This window comes from Nelumbo lutea, chromosome 2 (assembly GCF_056320005.1).
Source record: "Nelumbo lutea isolate HS-2025 chromosome 2, American lotus-T2T, whole genome shotgun sequence".
In the NCBI taxonomy this organism is placed as follows: Eukaryota; Viridiplantae; Streptophyta; class Magnoliopsida; order Proteales; family Nelumbonaceae; genus Nelumbo; species Nelumbo lutea.
The window spans coordinates 98,692,923-98,714,238 of record NC_142685.1 but is presented as its reverse complement, the minus strand read 5'-3'; the positions used below and the strand labels follow the sequence as shown (position 1 = coordinate 98,714,238).

Below are 21,316 nucleotides of genomic sequence, written 5' to 3'. Positions count from 1 at the left end.
GCACCACGACCCCCGAACTAGCCAAGCTTAGGCATGTGGAGGAAGCTTCAACCAGCGTGGCACCAGTCCTGGTTCGAGCAAGACTGACCTGGGACGAGAAGCCCTGGATCATCCACCTCGACGACTTGTCTAATCAACAAGGAAGCGGAGCGGGCATAATTTTGTACGAACCAAGTGGGGTGAAACTAGAATACGCGCTCTAGTTCAGATTTGCAGCGTCCAACAATAAAGCAAAGTATGAGGCATTGATAGTTGGGCTCACCATAGCCAAAGAAGTAAAAGCCAAACACCTCATCATCTGCAGCGACTCCCAGCTCGTGGTCAACCAGATCAACGGCGAGTATGAAGCCCGCAACCCCACCATGACTGCCTATTTAGCCAAGGTTAGAGAAGTTCAGTGAGCTTCTTATCCTACTTCGTCAGTGTGATCCCAAGGTTCGAGAACGCTGAGGCCAACGCCCTGTCCCGGTTAGCCAGCACAAGTAGTAACACAATGAGGACCGTGTACATAGAGGACCTACCTTGGCCTAGCAATCTTGGGGTTTGATAAGAATAAAATTTGACATATTTTTATCCCTCAATATTCAGTATTTTATACTTAAATGGTACCTAATTGGACTCATTACTCTTGTATTTCGATTCAGGGCAAGCAAGAAGGCGATTGGAAGAAAACAAGGCTAATCGGATGATTTTGCATAGTTTCAGCATGGATCAGTGATCTGGGCATAACTCTCAATTCCAGACTCCGATTTGGACAATTCAAGAATCACTAGAAAGATAAGCAAAAGGCCCACATCTTTTATCTTTTAGGTTTGGCAGAATCGGTCCGCATCAAAGATGCATTTGGGACCAAAGTCGGAGCAATTTCGCAGCAACGCCCATTTCACAAGCTGAAGCCCATTTCGCAGAAGAGTCTTGAAGCAAGCCCGAATTGTTAAAGAAGCCCAGTTCGAATTTAAGATCCAAGAGTCCCATTAGAATAGAAGTTGAATGTAATCTCAATAAAAGAGTTTTATCAGATTTAAATTCTCAAATTGTAATCCTAAAAAGATAAGAGATAAAAGTTAGGTAGGATAAGTTCAAATTAGACTAGGACTTTCCAGTTTGAGGATAATCTCCTTAAGGGAGTTGGAGATAATCCCTCTCCCCAAATCTATATAAAGGGGGTGCGAACCAGCACCCAAGGCATCAATTTCCTCGAAGAGAGCTTCAGTCTTCAGAGAGAAAAATCAACAACCAAGGAGGAAGAAGCAAGACTTCGCCCCCCTTTCTCATCTGGAAGCTGCGATTTCATCATGAAGTGTCTGTAAGTTTTTATTTCTGGTTGAAGGGTTAGGGAAGCCTTGATTCTGTAAGCATTGTGAGATCTAATTGATTTTTATTTCAGTTCATTGTTTATGGGTATTCATATATGTTCTGCGAATTAACTGTGAGGATTATTTTTGTTGATTAAGCAAGAAGGGCCCCTTGCTCATTCAATGGAAATAATCCAGTGCTGATTGAACCTCCAGTTTCGTATATGATTGGTAGGTTCGATCATGGTGGCAACTAGCATAAATTGATTGCAAAAAAGTTTTCAATCTATGTTAGGAAAATGTATGATCTGGTTTAAACGGTCCGAGCTTGTGAGATCGTTGACCAGAATTGGGTCTCTCCCCTCTTAATGCTATTAATAGGTTAAATCCTAAGAGTTTGTTGTCGCCTATTAATAAGGGAAGCAATCGAAGAGCTTGTTTTGGTTGTCGAATAATAAGAATAGAGGCTTGATGTTAGAGCTTGTTAATAGCTATAACCAATTTATTCAAAAACATATGAATTTATCTTTGCATCAAGGATCAATGCTACGAATCAAAGCTGAATTTGTCCCTTCAACCGGAAGCTTTCTCCCATCGATTTGATTTTTTGTTTTCTGTTATTTTCCGCTATTTACTTGTTTTTCTTAGCTTTTAAAACCCCCCTTTATCCATCTACTTGGAAATAAATCCACCCAATCCCTGTGGAGAACGACCTTGCTCATCACTATCTGCAAATTATTAACTTAGAGCAAGACTATTTATCTTTGGTTGGGTTCGGCACCCACCAAATTTTGGCACCGTTGCCGGGGATTTGCATCCTAAGTAGGTTTATTTCCTTTTGTTTCGTTTATGCCTTGCTCTTCTCGTGTAGGTGAACTCCACTACGACCCTGAGATCGAGAACACAGTTCGCCGCTTGAGGAAAGAAGCCAAGCAACGCCGCAACCAATCAGCATCACTCCCCACTTCCGGAGTGAAGTCGGCTGCAGAAATCGTTGAGCCATCCAACCATTCTGAAGAAGAATTCATGGCCAACAATGAAGAAAGAACCCTTAGAGAGCTAGCTGCACCGGATCTGCACCAACAACCTCTTTGCATCGAATATGCAGATTTAGCGGTACCCTTTGAACTTAAATCAGGTCTTATACACTTACTCCCTACTTTTCGTGGACTTACAGGCGAAGACCCTCACAAGCACCTAAAAGAATTCCACGTAGTATGCTCAAGCATGAAGCCTCAAGGTGTTACCGAGGAACAGATCAAACTGCGTGCCTTTCCTTTCTCACTAGCTGATAAGGCTAAGGATTGGCTGTACTACCTACCCTCCGGTTCCATCACCACGTGGAATGATATGAAAAGGCAATTCCTTGAGATGTTCTTCCCTGCCTCCCGAGCTGCTAACATCAGAAAGGAGATATGTGGCATTAGACAATTCAATGGGGAAACTCTCTACGAATACTGGGAGAGATTCAAGCAATTGTGTGCCAGCTGTCCACAACATCAAATTCCAGACCAGCTCCTTATCCAATATTTTTATGAAGGGTCACTACCAATGGATAGAAGTATGATCGATGCAGCAAGCGGAGGAGTGTTGGTGAACAAAACTCCTACACAAGCAAGAGAGTTGATCTCAAATATGGCAGCCAACTCTCAACAGTAAGGCTATAGGCTCAACCCTTCAACAACTCATGCTAACGAGGTAAACATCTCCTCCCTAGAATAGAAAATTGTAAGTCTGACCTCTCTTGTCTGTCAAATGGCCATAGGTAATACACAAACGGTGAAGGCTTGCGGGATTTGCTCAACTCCGGGACATCCAACTGACATGTGCCCTACGCTTCAAGATGAACCTTACGAACAAGCTAATGCTGTTGGAGGATTCCCACAAAAGAGATACGATCCCTACTCGAACATCTACAATGCAGGATGGAGGGATCATCCCAACCTGAACTTCGGCTTCCAACATCAGCATCAAACCAGGCCGCCGGCTCCACCATATGCAGCCTCTCCCAACTCAGGTATGTCTCTTGATGAAATTGTGAAAGCCCTTGCAACTAATACTCTACAATTTCAACAGGAGATGAGGACAAGTATCCAAAACCTGGAGAATCAGGTCAACCAGCTAGCGATAGCTATGAGTCGAATGGAATCCCAATCATCAGGGAGGCTACCTTCTCAGACCACGACCAACCCGAAACAAAATTCTAGCGCTATCATGTTGAGAAGCGGGAAGAAATTGAATGAACCCTATCAAGAAGCATCCAAAGATACAACTAGAGAGGAAACACCATCCCAAACGGATTCAAGCAGAAAGCCACCCCAATCCATAGTCATTGCTCCACCTTTCCCTAGCCGATTCGCAAAATCGAAGAAGGAGGAGCAAGACAAAGACATTCTCGAGACCTTCCGCAAAGTTGAGGTAAGCATCCCCCTCCTTGATGCAATTAAGCAAGTACCCTGCCATGCCAAATTTCTCAAGGAGTTGTGCACTACTAAGAGAAGGCTGAAAGGCGATGAGAAGGTCCATATAGGAGAAAATGTTTCAGCCATTCTCCAGAAAAGAGTACCCCCTAAATGCAAGGATCCAGGTATGTTTACCATTCCCTGTAAGATAGGAAATGTCAAGATCGAAAAAGCTATGCTAGACCTAGGAGCTTCAATAAATGTCATGCCCCATTCTATTTATACAACCATGAATCTCGGACCATTAAAAGAAACGGGCGTGATCTTACAACTTGCTGATCAGTCTACTACATACCCGAAGGGAGTCTTAGAGGACGTCCTAGTCCAAGTTAATAATTTGGTCTTTCTCGCCGATTTTTATGTGATCGGCACAGAAGAAGATAACTCTTCCAACTCGACCCCAATTTTGCTAGGAAGACCCTTTCTTAGGACGTCCAAAACAAAAATCGATCTGCATAAGGGGATGCTTACCATGGAATTCGATGGTGAGATCATTAATTTTAATATCTATGATGCCATGAGATACCCTAATGATGTGCATTCTATTATCTCTATAGATGTTTTTGACTCCTTAGTGCAACATACTTTTGAGCTAGAAGATGAAGACACACTGAGAGTTGCACTTAACAATGGGCCTGATCAATTGCTACGAGCAAAGCAGAAGTTTATGCTGAATTCAGAACTGCAAAGTTTGACTTCTGAACTGAACTCTTTTGAATTTGCTCATAATTCTTCTTTCATTAGTTTGCCCCTATCTCACACAGGGCTCCTTCCATCTATTGTGTAGGCACCCCAGCTAGAGCTGAAATCATTACGAAAGCACCTAAAGTATATGTTCCTAGGCAAGGGGGAGACACTACCTATGATAGTTTCCTCCAAACTCGATGCACTGGTAGAAAGGAAACTAATTCAAGCACTTAAGGAACGCAAGGAAGCGACCGGATGGACTGTAGCTGATATCAAGGGGATAAGCCCATCTACCTGCATGCACAAAATACTCTTGGAAGAAGACAACAAACCTGCAATTTGAGCCCAACGCCGATTAAACCCACCACTGATGGAGGTAGTGAAGAAAGAAGTTTTAAAACTTCTAGATGCTGGGATAATCTATCCCATTTCTGATAGTAAGTGGGTAAGTCCGGTACAAGTAGTCCCAAAGAAAACAGGTATGACGGTGGTCGAAAATCAAGACGGTGAGCTAGTGCCTACCCGAATTCAAAATGGGTGGCGGGTGTGTATAGATTACCGGAAGCTGAATTCATTAACCCAGAAAGACCACTTCCCGCTCCCTTTTATCGATCAAATGCTTGAAAGACTAGCTGGTAAATCTCATTATTGTTGTCTTGATGGTTATTCAGGGTTTCATCAAATTCCAGTTGCATCTGAGGACCAAGAAAAGACTACCTTCACCTGCCCCTTTGGTACCTTTGCTTATCGACGCATGCCATTCGGTCTCTGCAATGCTCCCACCACATTCCAAAGATGTATGGTTAGTATATTTTCAGATTATGTGGAAAGCATTATAGACGTATTTATGGACGACTTCACAGTGTATGGGGATTCTTTTGATTCATGCTTATCTAACCTTACAAAAGTACTTGAAAGGTGTATAGAAAAGACCCTCGTGCTGAATTATGAAAAATGCCATTTCATGGTCGACCAGGGCATCATTCAAGGGCATGTAGTCTCTTCTAAGGGAATCGAAGTTGATAAAGCAAAAGTTGATGTTATTAAATCCCTGCCCTATCCCACGAACATTCGGGAAGTTCGCTCTTTCCTTGGAAATGCAGGATTCTATCGGAGATTCATCAAGGATTTCTCCAAGATAACTCGCCCCTTATGTAATTTACTCCAGAAGGATGTGATGTTTGATTTTGTTGAAAGGTGCAGGGCAGCCTTTGATAAGCTGAAAGAATCGTTGACTTCAGCCCCAGTCATCCAGCCACCAAATTGGGATCTTCCCTTCGAGATTATGTGTGACGCAAGCAATTATGCCATCGGTGCTGTTATGGGACAGAGGGTTGGAAGAGTCGCTCATGCAATATATTATGCTTCGAGGACCCTTGATGCTGCCCAATGCAATTATTCAACAACAGAGAAGGAACTCTTTGTTGTAGTTTTTGCTTTAGAAAAATTCCGTTCATATTTATTGGGTACTAAGGTGATTGTTTATTCTGATCATGCAGCCCTAAAACATTTTCTCGCCAAGAAAGAAGCAAAGCCGAGGCTTATCCGCTGGATTCTCCTGCTACAAGAATTTAACCTCAAAATCTGCGACAAGAAGGGTGCAGAAAATTTGGTTGTAGACCATCTTAGTAGGCTGACTACAAGTGAAGAGGCAACACCCTTGAAAGACGAGTTCCCAGGTGAGCACCTTTTCGCGATTCAAGAAGGAACTCCATGGTATGCAGATATAGTTAAATATTTGGTTACTAGAACCATACCAGGAGAATTAACAAGAGCTCAAAGGGATAAGGTAAGAAGTGATGCCAAGTACTACATCTGGGAGGACCCATATCTGTGGAAGCAATGTTCCGATCAGGTCCTTCGAAGGTGCGTACCCGACCCCGAAATCCCCTCCATTCTTCACTTCTGCTATTCATATGCCTGTGGGGGCCATTTTGGCCCAAAGAGGACAACACGTAAGATACTGGAGTGCGGATTATTTTGGCCTACCCTATTTCGTGATGCTTATATGTTCTGCAAGGCCTGTGAACAATGCCAAAAGATAGGTAATTTAAGCCATAAAGACCAAATGCCACTTACCCCTATACTGATATGTGAAATATTTGATGTATGGGGTATAGATTTCATGGGCCCATTCCCTTCCTCTTTCGGTAATGTTTACATCCTACTAGCTGTAGACTATGTTTTGAAATGGGTAGAAGCTAAAGCTACCCGAACTGATCATGCTAAGGTTGTTGTAGATTTTGTCAAGTCCCACATTTTCTCCAGGTTCGGAATGCCCAGGGCGATAATAAGTGACCGAGGTACTCACTTCTGCAACTGAGTGGTGGAAGCTCTATTCAAGAAATACAATATCACCCATCGAATTTCCACTACATACCACCCACAAACAAGCGGACAAGCCGAAGTGTCCAACAGGGAGATAAAATCCATACTTGAAAAAACGGTTGACCCTAGAAGGAAGAATTGGAGTCTGAGACTCAATGATGCAATATGGGTCTACCGCACAACCTACAAAACTCCTATAGGTATGTCTCCCTACCGTTTGGTATTCGGCAAGCCATGTCATCTCCCTGTGGAACTGGAACATAAAGCATACTAGGCGGTCAAACAATGCAACATGCATAAGGATGAGGCAGGAGAACAGAGAGAAAGTTGCAGCTACAAGAACTAGAAGAGATCCGCAATGACGCTTATGAGAGCTCTCGAATCTACAAGGAAAAGACAAAAGCCTTCCATGATAAGACGATCTCAAGGAAAGATTTTGCAGTTGGCCAGAAAGTTCTTCTTTTCCATTCTAGGCTTAAACTCTTCCCCGGTAAGTTGCAATCTCGGTGGGTTGGACCTTTCACTGTTACTAACATCTTACCTTATGGAGCAGTTGAGATTTAGAGTCCGACCACAGACAAGAGGTTCAAGGTAAATGGGCACCGTCTAAAACCCTTCTATGAAGGATTTCAGGTATACAATGTGGAAGAGGTACCCCTCGAAAATCCGACCTATGCAAAGTAGGGCATGAAACTCTGTCTCCCCACCCACCTTCCACCGCATCAGGGAAGTTTGTTCCTTTTCTTTTTTTTTCCTTTCTACTTGTTTTCCTTTTAGTTTCCACCTTTTATTAAGTTTTAAGTATGGGGGGGGGGGTACTGGCTTTAACCATTTCATTTCAGAAAAAAAAAAAAAAAACACTCAACTCTTTTGAAATCAATTGAAACAATATTTTGGGAAAATTCTTGTGGACCCAGTAATGAGGCACAATTGAGTACACGACCTTTCTGAAGCTATTCCCTTTTTAACTAGTCCTAAATTCAGGTTTAAGTAAATAGGGCAAATACTTTACCATTGCTACAAATAGTAGGATGAAGCATAAAATGCACCTACCAGCCAAGTCATCTGATAGTAGGACGGAGCATAAAATGCACCTACTAGCTAGCATTTCAAACAGTAGGATGGAGCATAAAATGCACCTACTGACCAAGTAATTCAAACAGTAGGATGGAGCATAAAATGCACCTACTGACCAAGTAATCCAAAAGTGAGATCGAGCATAAAATGCACTCACTTCTTCAGAGGAGAGAAAAAGAAAATAAAAAGAGAGAGAAGATAAAAATGTTTTCCCTGATTTACTACCTGGTTTGTAGTAGCAAAAATTGGATTGACTGATGAATGAGTCATGTATGACATGGTTGTGTTGATTTAACGGTTTGCAATAATTAACCTAGAATATTTGTAGAGAAAGATGAAGGAGAGTTGAGTTTAAAAATTGGTAGGATAGCTACTTTATTATTGTTCTCTTTTTTTACTTGAATTTTGACTTGCCCGAGGACGGGCAAGGTTTAAGTGTGGGGGGATTTGATGAGAATAAAATTTGTCATATTTTTATCCCTCAATATTCAGTATTTTACACTTAAATGGTACCTAATTGGACTCATTACTCTTGTATTTTGATTCAGGGCAAGCAAAAGGCGATTGGAAGAAAACAATGCTAATCGGATGATTTTGCATAGTTTCGGCACCGATTCGTGATCTAGGAATAACTCTCAATTCCAAAGTCCAATTTGGACAATTCAAGAAGCACTGGAAAGATAAGAAAAAGGCCCACATCTTTTATGTTTTAGGTTTTGGCAGAATCGGTCCGCATTGAAGACGAATTCGGGACCAAAGTCGTTGCAATTTCGCAACAAGGCCCATTTCACATGCTGAAGCCTATTTCGCAGAAGAGTCTTGAAGCAAGCCGGAATTGTTAAAGAAGCCCAGTTCGAATTCAAGATCCAAGAGTCCCATTAGAATAGAAGTTGAATGTAATCTCAATAAAAGAGTTTTATCAGATTTAAATTCTCAAATTGTAATCCTAAAAAGATAAGAGATAAGAGTTAGGTAGGATAAGTTCAAATTAGACTTGGACTTTCCAGTTTGAGGATAATCTCCTTAAGGGAGTTGGAGATAAGCCCTCTCCCCAAATCTATATAAAGGGGGGGCAGACCAGCACCCAAGGCATCAATTTCCTCGAAGAGAGCTTCAGTCTTCGGAGAGAGAAATCAGCAAGCAAGGAGGAAGAAGCAAGAGTTCGCCCCCCTATCTCATCTGGAAGCTGCGATTTCATCATGAAGTGTCTGTAAGATTTTAATTCTGGTTGAAGGGTTAGGGAAGCCTTGATTCTGTAAGCATTGTGAGATTTAATTGATTTTTATTTCAGTTAATTGTTTATGGGTATTCATATATTTTCTACGAATTAACTGTGAGGATTATTTTTGTTGATTAAGCAAGAAGGGCCCCTTGCTCATTCAATGGAAATAATCCATGGCTGATTGAACCTCTAGTTTCGTATATGATTGGTAGGTCCGATCATGGTGGCAACTATCATAAATTGATTGCAAAAAAGTTTTCTATCTATGTTAGGAAAATGTATGATCTAGTTTAAACGGTCCGAGCTTGTGAGATCGCTGACCAGAATTGGGTCTCTCCCCTCTTAATGCTATTAATAGGTTAAATCCTAAGAGTTTGTTTAGGACTGCCTATTAATAAGGGAAGCAATCAAAGATCTTGTTTTGGTTGTCGAATAATAAGAGTAGAGGCTGGCTGTTAGAGAATTTTAATAGCTATAACCAATTTATTCAAAAACATATGAATTTATCTTTGCATCAAGGATCAATGCTACAAATCAAAGCTAAACTTGTCCCTTCAACCGGAAGCTTTCTCCCATCGATTTGATCTTTTGTTTTCTGTTATTTTCCGCTATTTACTTATTTTCCTTAGCTTTACAAACCCCCTTAATCCATCTACTTGGAAATAAATCCACCCAATCCCTGTGGAGAACGACCTTGCTCATCACTATTTGCAAATTATTAACCTAGAGCAAGACTATTTATCTTTGGTTGGGTTTGACATCCACCAGGGGGCAGAAGTGGTCTCTTCTATAGTACAAGCAGAGCTGAGCTAGATTGACCCACTCGCGAGCTATCTGTTTCATGGGATCCTCCCTACAGATTGTAATACAGCCCGAAGGTCCATACCGAGTAAGGCGGGTACTCAGGGAAGGTACGTACGAGCTCAAAACCCTAGAAGGAAAACAGGTACCTCGAGTGTGGAACATCAACAACTTAAGGTGATACTACCTGTGATTCCCGAACTGGAGAGGGGACTACGAGTCACTCCCAGAAGTCCAAGGACTAAAGCGCTAAGCTGATAAAAAACCTCGGCACCACATAAGATCCAGTTGCCTCTTCGGCATGGGCGAACTAGTCCCAGTCACTTCTTCGGCATGGGCGAACACTGAAAGGGATGGTTGAATCCATCGTATGGATGCCAAAAAGGTTGCGGAATGGGTGGGCGAATTTCAAAAATTTTCTACCTACCTTCCAACTAGGAATCTCATTCCTTGTTTTAGAATCAAGATTCAAGGATCCTACTTGAACCAGAACCGAACCAGATCTGATCCAAAAGAGAAAGGAGTGATTATACCTGATCCAAAGAAATAATATCTCCCAAAGTTGGTGTTCACGCCCAAAGAAGACACCAAGATCTCTTTCTTGATCTTTCTCTGACAAAGAATCAGCCTTTCAGTAAAAACTGATATCAAGAACTCTCTTGATCTTTCTCTGACAGAGAAATCGAACTACAGTAGATGGTGGCGGCTGCAACAGGAGGAAGCTAGAGAAGAAGGTGGCAAACTGCTTTTCTTCTCTAGGGTTTCTAAGATCCCATCTCACAACTTGAAAGGTGTTTTTATTCTATAAAACCCTAGGGCTCAAATTCTTGTAATTCGAATAGGATTTCCTTTAGTTGCATAATGATTAAGATAAATCTCCCGATCATATTAGAAGTTGCCCTTATGCAAATCTGTATTTGGATTAGAACTCTTCTTAATCTTATCTGTAGATTAAATAAGCTTTTGGGCTCATCCTAATCTCAGATTCGCCCCTTAATAATGACTGATCAAATCAGCCCAGCTCGAAATGGGCTTTAGGCCCAATAAGGTTATGTGCTCAAATGTCTTCCAAACTGCTGCCCAGTTGGGCTTCTTTGTATGGCGTGGGACCCAAGCATTGATCTACACACCAGCCATATGGGTTCGACCCAGCCTCTGTTGCAAGGCCTAGCCATATTCACTAGTGATCCCAGTGAACCCCTTGAGCCCATCACATGGACCCTATGGGCCCAACACTTACACTAAGTGGTCCCTGGGCGAAGCCATCTTATAAAAACCCAGGGACTGTGGGCAGGTGCATGATTAGCCCATCAGGTATCATCCCCAATGGCCTTACACTTAACCTCTCAGCCCATAATGATCAAGCACTGCCCCACAAGAGAGGACATCTCCCTTGGCTGCAAGGAACAGTGCTGCACTCTCTACTTACATGGATCTCAGGAATTAAAACCATTTGCAAATATTTTGAAACCATAATTAGATATATATCATATATATAGATTTTGAAAAACAAAATTCCAACGATTGAAATCAACTGCCGGCAGTTTGGTTTCCATCAGAGAGAGTGCATCCCCGATCATTACCTTTGTTCGACAAAGGGGTTGATCCCGTCACTATGATCACCCACTCAGATGAATTCTCAAACTGTCCCAACATACCCAGGTTTTTGAAGGGATGAGAGATCCATCCCATGGACACCCAAAGATTACGGAATCGCATTCCCTATTTAGAAAATCATATTTTCAATGATCATTCTTGAACCTTAAACTGAACTAGATATCAACCAAAAGGAGTAGGGGAGGATTATACCTGATACGGAGAAATAATATCCCCCAACGGAGGTGTTCACACCCATGGAAGGATCCAAAGACTGCTCCCACTGAAGATGGCGCAGTGCAGGATGGAGTAGAATCTACAGTGTTCTTCTCCAAGAACTCTGTCCTTCGCAAGAATCAGCAGGATGGTACGTGAGCACAGCTTCCATTCAATCCTTTTTCAAAGAACTGATGTCAAGATCGAATCTTGACTTCTCCCACAACTAGAGATCGAACTGGCAAACAGGGCGGCAAGAACAGGGAGGCGGCAAGAGAGTATTCGCAGGGTGCAGAATTCTCTCTTCCTATGATTTCAGCACTGAAGGAAATCTGATATGTGTCCTCTTAAGGCTGCTGCCCCCTTCTTCTTTTGTTAACCTAAAAGATCAGCTCCTAATCCCATTAGGAGCTATTTATCCAAATCATATTTGGATCAGCCTTCTCTTCAGGTGATAAGGATAAACCCTTATCTTATCTGCAGATTAGATTAGCTTTCTCCTAATCCCATTAGGAGGTTTCTAGATTTGAATCACATTCAGATCTGGACTCTCTGAGTGGATAGGGTCAAGACCCTATCCTATCTACTAATCCATCTCAATATTTGCCCGATTATTAACTATAGCCCAGTTCGAAATGGGCTTTAGGCCCATTAAGCTTATGTACTCACTTAACCTTCCTAACAGATGCCCAGTTGGGCTTCCTTGTATGGCGTGGGACCGAAGCATTGATCTACACATCAGCCACATGGGTTTGGCCCAACCATTGTTACAAGGCCTGGCCGAATACACTGTTATGGACAGTGCACCCCCTGAAACCCATCAGATGGGCTTTATGGGCCCAACACTTACCCTAAGTAGTCCCTGGGCCAAGCCACCTTGTAACACCCAGGGATTGTGGCCAGATGCAAGATTAGTCCATTAGGTATTATCCTCAATGGTCTTACAATTAACCTCTCAGCCCATAATGATCATACACTGCCCGACAAGAGAGGACCTCTCCCTCGGCTGCAAGGAATAGTGTTGCACTCTCTACTTATATGGATCCCAGGAATTAAAACCTTCTTGCAAACATTTGAGAAACCATAATATACATACTCTTATATCTCATATAAAATATACTTTGCAAAACAAATCTCAATGGTTGAAATCGGCTACCGCCAGTCTTGGTTTCCATCAGTGAGAGTGCATCCCCGATCATTACCTTTGTCCGACAAAGGGGCTGATCCTGTCACTATGATCACCCACTCAGATGAATTCTCAGACTATTCCAACATACCCAGGTTTTGACCCCCGCTAAGGATCTCACTGATTGGTACATCAAAGACAGCCCAATCCGACACCTAGTGCAGTATCATAATCGAGTCTAGGGGTCGGGTGTAACTTTTATGTTTTGCCCATCAATCTCCAAGGTACAGGGCAATATTGGAAATCTGGTCCAATTCATAGATTCAATTAATCCTACACTGTATGTGCCTAGGGTTTCACCCTGACAGCTGAGACAGGCCACCCCAACCGATTTGGTGGCACTACAGTGTCAGCCTTGTTAGGATAGGTCTCCCCAGACCGATCCACTGGCTGTGAACATTCTAAACTAACACGAGTCTCATTAAGCGTCCAGTTTAAGGGTATTACACAGAAACCTACCAAGGGAACATGAATCAAATATGCACTTTTATTCATTTATAATAAACTCATAAAGTGCATCATTCTGATTGAAGCTAAGGGCATACAAAACTGTCTAACAGCTCCTACTTGCACTTAGGTCCAATTAGGTACTAGCTGGAGTCCCATGCTTTCCACATGTTTCTTAAACACTTTCTGTGATAGTGGCTTCGTCAATGGGTCTGCTACATTTTCCGCTGACGCTACCTTCTGAATCAAAATGTCCCTTCTACCAACAATCTCCCGCAGTACGTGGTACTTCCTCTCGATGTGCTTCGACTTCGAGTGGGCTCGTGGCTCCTTAGCCTAAGCAATAGCTCCATTGTTGTCACACAACAATGGGATGGGTGATGTGCTAGATAGAACTACTCCCAACTCGTGAATTAACTTCTTCATCCACACGGCTTCTTTGGTAGCCTCACTTGCGGCAATGTACTTGGCCTCAGTCGTGGAGTCTGTAGTGGACCCCTGTTTGCTGCTTTTCCAGCAAACAGCACGCGATCCTAGCGTGAAAACATATCGAGATGTAGACTTTCTATCATCTGGATCCGACTGGAAATCGGCATCTGTATACCCTTGGATCTGTAGTGAGCTACCGTCGAATACTAGACAAAACTCTTTTGTCCTTTGAAGGTACTTAAGTATGTTTTTCATAGCAGTCCAATGCTCCTGCCCTGGGTTGGCCTGAAATCTGCTTACTACACTCACTGCCTAAGCTATGTCAGGACGAGTGCACAGCATGGCATACATGATGCTCCCTACGGCAGAGGCATAGGGAATGTCTTTCATGCCATCAATCTCCTCAGAGGTCTTGGAGACATCTTCTTGGAAAGAGTGACTCCGTGCCTGAAAGGAACATTTCCTTTCTTGGAGTTTTCCATGCTGTATCTTTTGACTATTTTGTTAATGTAAGAAGATTGGGATAATCCTATTATCTGCTTCGATCTATCTCTATAGAGTCGAAGACCCAGTATATAGGAGGCTTCTCCAAGATCTTTCATGGAGAATTACTGTGAAAGGCATACTTTCACCATAGTTAACATTCCTACATCATTCCCAATGAGTAGAATGTCATCTACATACAAAACCAAGAAGGTAACCTTATCCCCACTGTACTTCCTGTAGACACAGGGTTCATCCGAACTCTGGTCGAAGTCAAACGATTTGACAGCAGAGTCAAAACAGATGTTCCAACTTCTAGAAACTTGCTTAAGTCCATTAATGGATCTATTAAGTTTACATACTATGTTTTCCTGACCTGCAGCAATGAAGCCTTGCGGCTGCTGCATATAGATACTTTCAGTAAGATCTTCATTCAGGAATGCAGTTTTGACATCCATTTGCCAAATCTCATAATCATGGTATGCTGCTACAGCTAGCATGATCCTAATAGATTTAAGCATGGCCACAGGCGAAAAGGTTTCCTCATAATCAATGCCCTCTTTCTGAGTGTACCCTTTTGCCACCAGACGAGCTTTGAAGGTCTCAACCTTACCATCGGGGCCCTTCTTCCTCTTGTAAATCCATTTCCAACCGATTGCTTTTACCGCGGAGGGCGGATCTACTAGAGTCCAGACTCCATTGGTCTCCATTGAGTCCATCTTTGCTCTCATGGCCTCCACCCACTTCTAGGAAACTATGTCCAACATAGCTTCCGCGTAAGTCACGGTATCCTCTTCACTAGTCAAGGTTTCCACCAGGTAACTATCTTGGTCATAACCATAACGGACTGGTGGCCTGGATACCCGAGTGGGTCTTCTAGGTTGGTCACTACCTGGAACTTGTGCGACATCTCCCACTGCTCCTGAGCTCTCCTCATCAAGAACAACTTCCTGACGATGGGTGTCCAGGACATAATCGGTTTCCAAAAATTGTGCATTTCGACTGCAGAACTCTTTCTGCTCACTTGGGTCATAGAATAGGTAACCTACAGAGCCTTTTGGGTAGCCTACAAATAGGCAATGGCTGGTCTTGGATTCCAACTTGTCTGCACTCGTTCTTTTAACGTGTGCTGGAAATCTTCAAGTGTCTGATACTTGGTTTCTTTTCGGTCAAAAGTTCTTATGGAGTATTCGGAACCGATTTGGTTGGAACCCGATTTAGCACGTAGATCGCAGTCTCTAATGTGTAACCCCAAAAGGATGTGGGTAACTCTGAGTGTATGAGAAGCGACCGGACCATATCCAATAAGATCCTATTCCTTCTCTCTGAAACACCGTGAAGTTGTGGTGTAGCAGGAGGAGCTAATTGTGATACTATCCCATTGCCCTTTAAGTAGTCCCTGAATTCGTCAGAGAGATACTCGCCACCTCGATCTGATTGAAGGGATTTAATTTCTCTCCCTAACTTTTTCTCGACCTCTTGTCTAAACTCCTTGAACTTTTCAAAGGATTCAGACTTGTGCCTCATTAGGTACACGTAACCATATCGTGAAAAATCATCTGTGAAGGTGATGAAATACACGTGTTGGTTCCATGTCCTAACACTCAGGGGACCACATACATCAGTATGTATTAGGTCAAGTGTGCCTGTACATCTTTCAGGCTTACCGTTAAATGGCCATTTCGTCAAGTGTGTTGTACATGTTTCTAATCAGTTCTTCAGCTCTTTGCAACATATTGCTGGGCTCTTGCAAGCTGACATTCAGCTTGTTCATGTTATAGTTCATAATGAATGGATTAAAGGAAGGAGGGAAAGAATTAAGGATAGCATCTATCTGGGTTGCAAGGTCCAACCCGGATCCAAGAGCCTCCAGTTCGTTGATGTGTCCCATCATCCAAAGACAATGGTCATGAACTTGTTGGCCCTTGGACATTTGTGCGGTCATGAACTGTTGCAAGACCTTTTGTCGAGTAGAACGATTATGCTCTTCATACATTGTCCTGAGACTATCCAATATGTCCTTGGCAAGTTCGATCTGATCGAACTGCCTTTGTATTGGGTTGTCCAAGGAGGCAATGATGTAACACCAGGCAAGGGAGTTTTCCTCCTCCCATTGCTGATAGTCTCTCCTTCGGGCCTCAAAAGCCCTATCACCCAGACGCTCTGGGGCAGGATTCTTTGCCACTTTGTCTAGCTTTTCAGAAGCTAGGACCAGCATAAGGTTTCTGTACCAGTCGGCATAGTTTGGGCCCTTCAACTTGTTGTCATCAAGCAGTTTTGCAAATGATCCATTTGCCATTTTCTGATAAAAGAGCAAACATCAGTCCACAACCTAATTTGATTCATGTTCATTTCATAGATATGGATTTTAATCTATGTTCCATTTCCATTTATTCATCTTTGAGATTTCCCTCCTTTCTCAGTGATGGAGACTACGAGTCATCTCTAGAAATGTGGGAAATCACATAGGGTGCATGGAGCCAACTGTTTCAGCTGCATATCCCCACCACCTTTCTGTGAAGGATCATATCCACTCATCATATGAGTTTTCCCTTTGGCATCTGTCAGACAAGGTTCAGAGCCATTTTCAGGTAAACATTTCTATCTAGAGAGTGCTTACCCATCATATTCGTAAATGCCAAGGTACCGTGAGAGAGTTCCCATTTTCTGGTGAAGCCCCTCCCACATCGGTCTATGACGCGCCTATCATCTTATGAAACACTTAGACAGGCCCAACAGCTAATAGATAGCCCATTTTCTGGTGCGTTTCCTCATTACTGAAGGACCCATCCTCATGCTAATGATGGAAGGCCTTTAGAGAGTTCATCATATGAATCTCCCTATCACACGCACTCATATTAGCTGGAGGGAACAGTTGATCACGCCTGATGAGACCAAAAAAAACCCTAATTTTATCCCCTAATATTCATTCTTTTATATTTATTTATCACTTAAATGGACTCATTACTCTTGTATTTCGATTTAGGGCAATAAAGAAGGCAATTGGAAGAAAACTGGACAAATCGGGTGATTTTGCACAGTTTCGGCGACAGTCAGTAATCTGGGCCTAACTCTCAATTCCGGACACCGAATTGGACAATTCAAGAAGCATTAGAAAGATTAAAGGAAGGCCCACAACTTTTATGTTTTGGGTTTTGACAGATTCGGCCCGCATCGAGTACGAAAACGAGCTCAAAGTCGGAGCAAGTTCGCAGCCAGGCCCATTTCACAACTTAAGCCCAACTCGCAGAAGTACCTTGAAGCAGCCCAACTCGAATTCAAGAGTTAAGAGTCCGAATTTCGAATGTAATATCCAAGGAGAGAGTTTTATCAGATCTAAAGTCTTGAATGTAATCCTAGAGAGATAAAAAGATTGAGATTAGAGCATTAGATAAGAGATAGGATAAGATTAGTTCAAGATAAGATCAAAACTCCCTAAGGATAAGATGATCTCCTAGAAGGAGTTGGAAAACAGCCCTCTCCTTTGGCTATATAAAGAGGGGGGCGAACCAGCTCTAGCAATCACTCATTCCGAGATCCAAGAGATCATCAAGAAGACCAAGAAGCAAGAAGGCAGTTCGGCTATGGAGAAGAAGAGCATGGAGATTGCGCAGATCATGAGTAGCTAAGCTTCTTTTTCTGGTTCAAGGGGGGAGGTTCGATTGTGTCATTGTGAGGTTCTGTAGTTACTTTATTTTTTTTCTTTTTAATTCAAGTATTCATTGGTTCTGGTGCACATTTTTATTGGATGTTAATGTTAATTAGTCTGACAAACTGAATTAATGTTGATTTTCCTACTGCTATCCATGATTTCGGTGATCCGTAATTGTCACGAATAATGGTACAAGTAACAATTAGGTTGTTATCTTTTTGGGTCAATTGTTCGTGACAGCCTTTGACCAATGTTTTAACATGGTTCAACCTAAAAGAATCGATAGAACAAAATTCAGTAATTGCAGCTATCTCAATTATTGTTATTTTGGTTTAACTGTTTTCACAAATCTTAATGCTATCATTGTTTAACATGGAACGCTATCGTACCCAGTTGAGTGGTGATAAGTGTTGATCGAATGCTAGGTTTGGTCAACTGAATTAGGAAAACACAAGGTTTATTATGGCTATCCTAATAAATCTAAGGTTAAATGCTTGAATTGCAAGAATGCTGAATTGTACCTAGGATCGATGGCCAATCGATTCAACCCGAACCCTTGAACCAGAATTCGGTACGACTGATTTTCTCTTGTTTGTTTAGATTGTTATTCTTCTAATTTTAGTTATTTAATTTTCCCACACAATTACTTTACCCATTCGGCTAAGAGATTACTGATTTGCTCCCTGTGGGATTCGACCTAGAACCACTTTTACTGCAAATATTTTATTGTGGGACTAGTAATAATTTTGAGGGCTTCGACAAACCCGTCAACACCCTAGTTCTAATTTTAGGTCAAACCAAAGTGGCTCCCACTGACTTTTATAAAGTCAGATTTCGGTGGGCCTAAAATGGCTAGGGTTTCACACGTATGGCCATGGAAATGATGTGCATTTAACCATGGTGTGCGCAAGAGCCACTGTCGATTGAGCATGTGCCAAGTACTTATGGCCCATGTACGTAGCACATCACACATCCATACATCACATGCAGGGATAAATTGATCCAATCAATTAATCGTCTGTAAGGCCCATTTGAAGCCCATTTTAAATCCATAATATTAACCATTAATATTATCTAGGTACATGGGCCGAATGGTTCAGCCCATATCGCAGGTTCCCACGCAAACCAAGAATTCGATCTCCTCTTGTACGAACAGCCCATAAATCAAGAAAATCATACAGAACAATTCTAAATAATAATCAGATTTATGTAAAATTAATTTCAGATTATTCACCCATTAATTTTGGGAACAAATTTCCCAACACCCATATCTGCGCAAATCGGGTAGAACACCTTCTGCCCATTTGCGCAGGTTCAGATCTAAAACAAATTGGTTCAAGATTTGAACCATGGCTCTGATACCACTGAAGGGATGAGAGATGCATCCCATGGACGCCCAAAGATTGTGGAATAAGGGGCGAATTTCAAAAATTTTTCTCTCCCTTCAACTGGGAATCGCATTCCCTATTAAGAAAATCATATTTTCAAGGATCATTCTTGAACCTTAAACTGAACCAGATCTGAACCAAAAGGAGTAGGGGAGGATTATACCTGATACAGAGAAATAATATCTCCCAACGAAGGTGTTCACGCCCAAGGAAGGATCCAAAGACTGCTCCCACTGAAGATGGCACAGTGCAGGATGGAGCAGAATCAACAGTGTTCTTCTCCAAGAACTCTGTCCTTCGCAAGAATCAGCAAGATGGTACGTGAGCACAGCTTCCTTTCAATCATTTCTCAAAGAACTGATGTCAAGATCGAATCTTGATTTCTCCCACAACTAGAGATCGAACTAGCAAACAGGGCGGCAAGAACAGAGAGGCGGCAAGAGAGTATTCGCAGGTTGCAGTATTCTCTTTTCTTGTGATTTCAGCACTGAAGGAAATCTGATATGTGTCCTCTTAAGGCTGCCGCCCCCTTCTTCTTTTGTTAACCTAAAAGATCAGCTCCTAATCCCATTAGGAGCTGCTTATCCAAATCATATTTGGATCAGCCTTCTCTTCAGGTGATAAGGATAAACCCTTATCTTATCTGCAGATTAGATTAGCTTTCTCCTAATCCCATTACGAAGTTTCTAGATCTGAATCACATTCAGAACTGGACTCTCTAAGTGGATAGGGTCAAGACCCTATCCTATCTACTAATCCATCTCAGAATTTGCCCCATTATTAACTAAATAAATAGCCCAGTTCGAAATGGGCTTTAGGCTCATTAAGCTTATGTACTCACTTAACAATCCTAACTGCTGCCCAGTTGAGCTTCCTTGTATGGTGTGGGACCCAAGCATTGATCTACACATCAGCCACATGGGTTCGGCCCAGCCTTTGTTACAAGGCCTGGCCGAATACACTGTTATGGACAGTGCACCCCTTGAAACCCATCAGATGGGCTTTATGGGCCCAACACTTACCCTAAGTGGTCCCTGGGCCAAGCCACCTCGTAACACCCAGGGACTGTGGGTAGATGCAAGATTAGCCCCTCAGGTATTATCCTCAATGGTCTTACACTTAACCTCTCAACCCATAATGATCATACACTGCCCGACAAGAGAGGACCTCTCCCTCGGCTGCAAGGAACAGTGTTGCACTCTCTACTTATATGGATCCCAGGAATTAAAACCTTCTTGCAAAAATTTGAGAAACCATAATATATATACTCTTATATCTCATATAAAATATACTTTGCAAAATGAATCTCAACGGTTGAAATCGGCTGCCGGCAGTCTTGGTTTCCATTAGTGAGAGTGCATCCCCGATCATTACCTTTGTCCGACAAAGGGGCTGATCCTGTCACTATGATCACCCACTCAGATGAATTCTCAGACTGTCCCAACATACCCAAGTTTTGACCCCCGCTAAGGATCATACTGATTGGTACATCAAAGACAGCCCAATCCGACACCTAGTGCAGTATCATAATCGAGTCTAGGGGTCGGGTGTAACTTTCTAGTTTTTCCCATCAATCTCCAAGGTCCAGGGCAATACTGGAAATCTGGTCCAGTTCATAGATTCAATTAATCCTACACTGTATGTGCCTAGGGTCTCACCCTGGCAGCTGAGATAGGCCACCCCAACCGACTTGGTGGCACTATAGTGTCAGCCTTGTCAGGATAGGTCTCCCCAGACCGATCCACTGGTTGTGAACATTCTAAACTAACACGAGTCTCATTAAGTGTTCAGTTTAAGGGTATTACATAGAAACATACCAAGGGAACATGAATCAAATATGCACTTTTATTCATTTACAATAAAATCATAAAGTCTATCATTCTGATTCAAGCTAAGGGCATACAAAACTGTCTAACAATTTTGACCCCCGCTAAGGATTTCACTGATTGGCATAACGAAGACAGCCCAATCCGACACCTAGTGTAGTACCATAGTCGGGTCTAGGGGTCAGGTGTAACTTTCCAGTTTTGCCCATCTATCTCCATGG

The 21,316-nt window shown here is 42.4% G+C and overlaps 1 protein-coding gene, 1 non-coding gene and 1 pseudogene across 2 annotated transcripts; 2 read left to right on the top strand and 1 right to left on the bottom strand.

The window, feature by feature from the left end:
• The first annotated feature begins 2,144 nt into the window (after positions 1-2,144).
• LOC148872255 (uncharacterized) lies at positions 2,145-2,954 on the top strand. Its single transcript, XM_088970108.1, has one exon. The coding sequence runs from the start codon at positions 2,145-2,147 to the stop codon at positions 2,952-2,954; it is 810 nt and encodes a 269-aa protein (XP_088826234.1).
• Positions 2,694-2,800, bottom strand: LOC148872256 (small nucleolar RNA R71). The gene has a single exon (XR_016108623.1). It is a non-coding gene; the product is annotated as a small nucleolar RNA R71 (small nucleolar RNA).
• Positions 2,955-3,050: 96 nt separating the features above from the next.
• Positions 3,051-8,691, top strand: LOC148872254 (uncharacterized; annotated as a pseudogene).
• The last annotated feature ends 12,625 nt before the right edge of the window (positions 8,692-21,316 follow it).

Excerpts from the sequence above, each read along its gene's own strand:
- LOC148872255 (XM_088970108.1), top strand. The coding sequence starts at position 2,145 with ATGCCTTGCTCTTCTCGTGTAGGTGAACTCCACTACGACCCTGAGATC.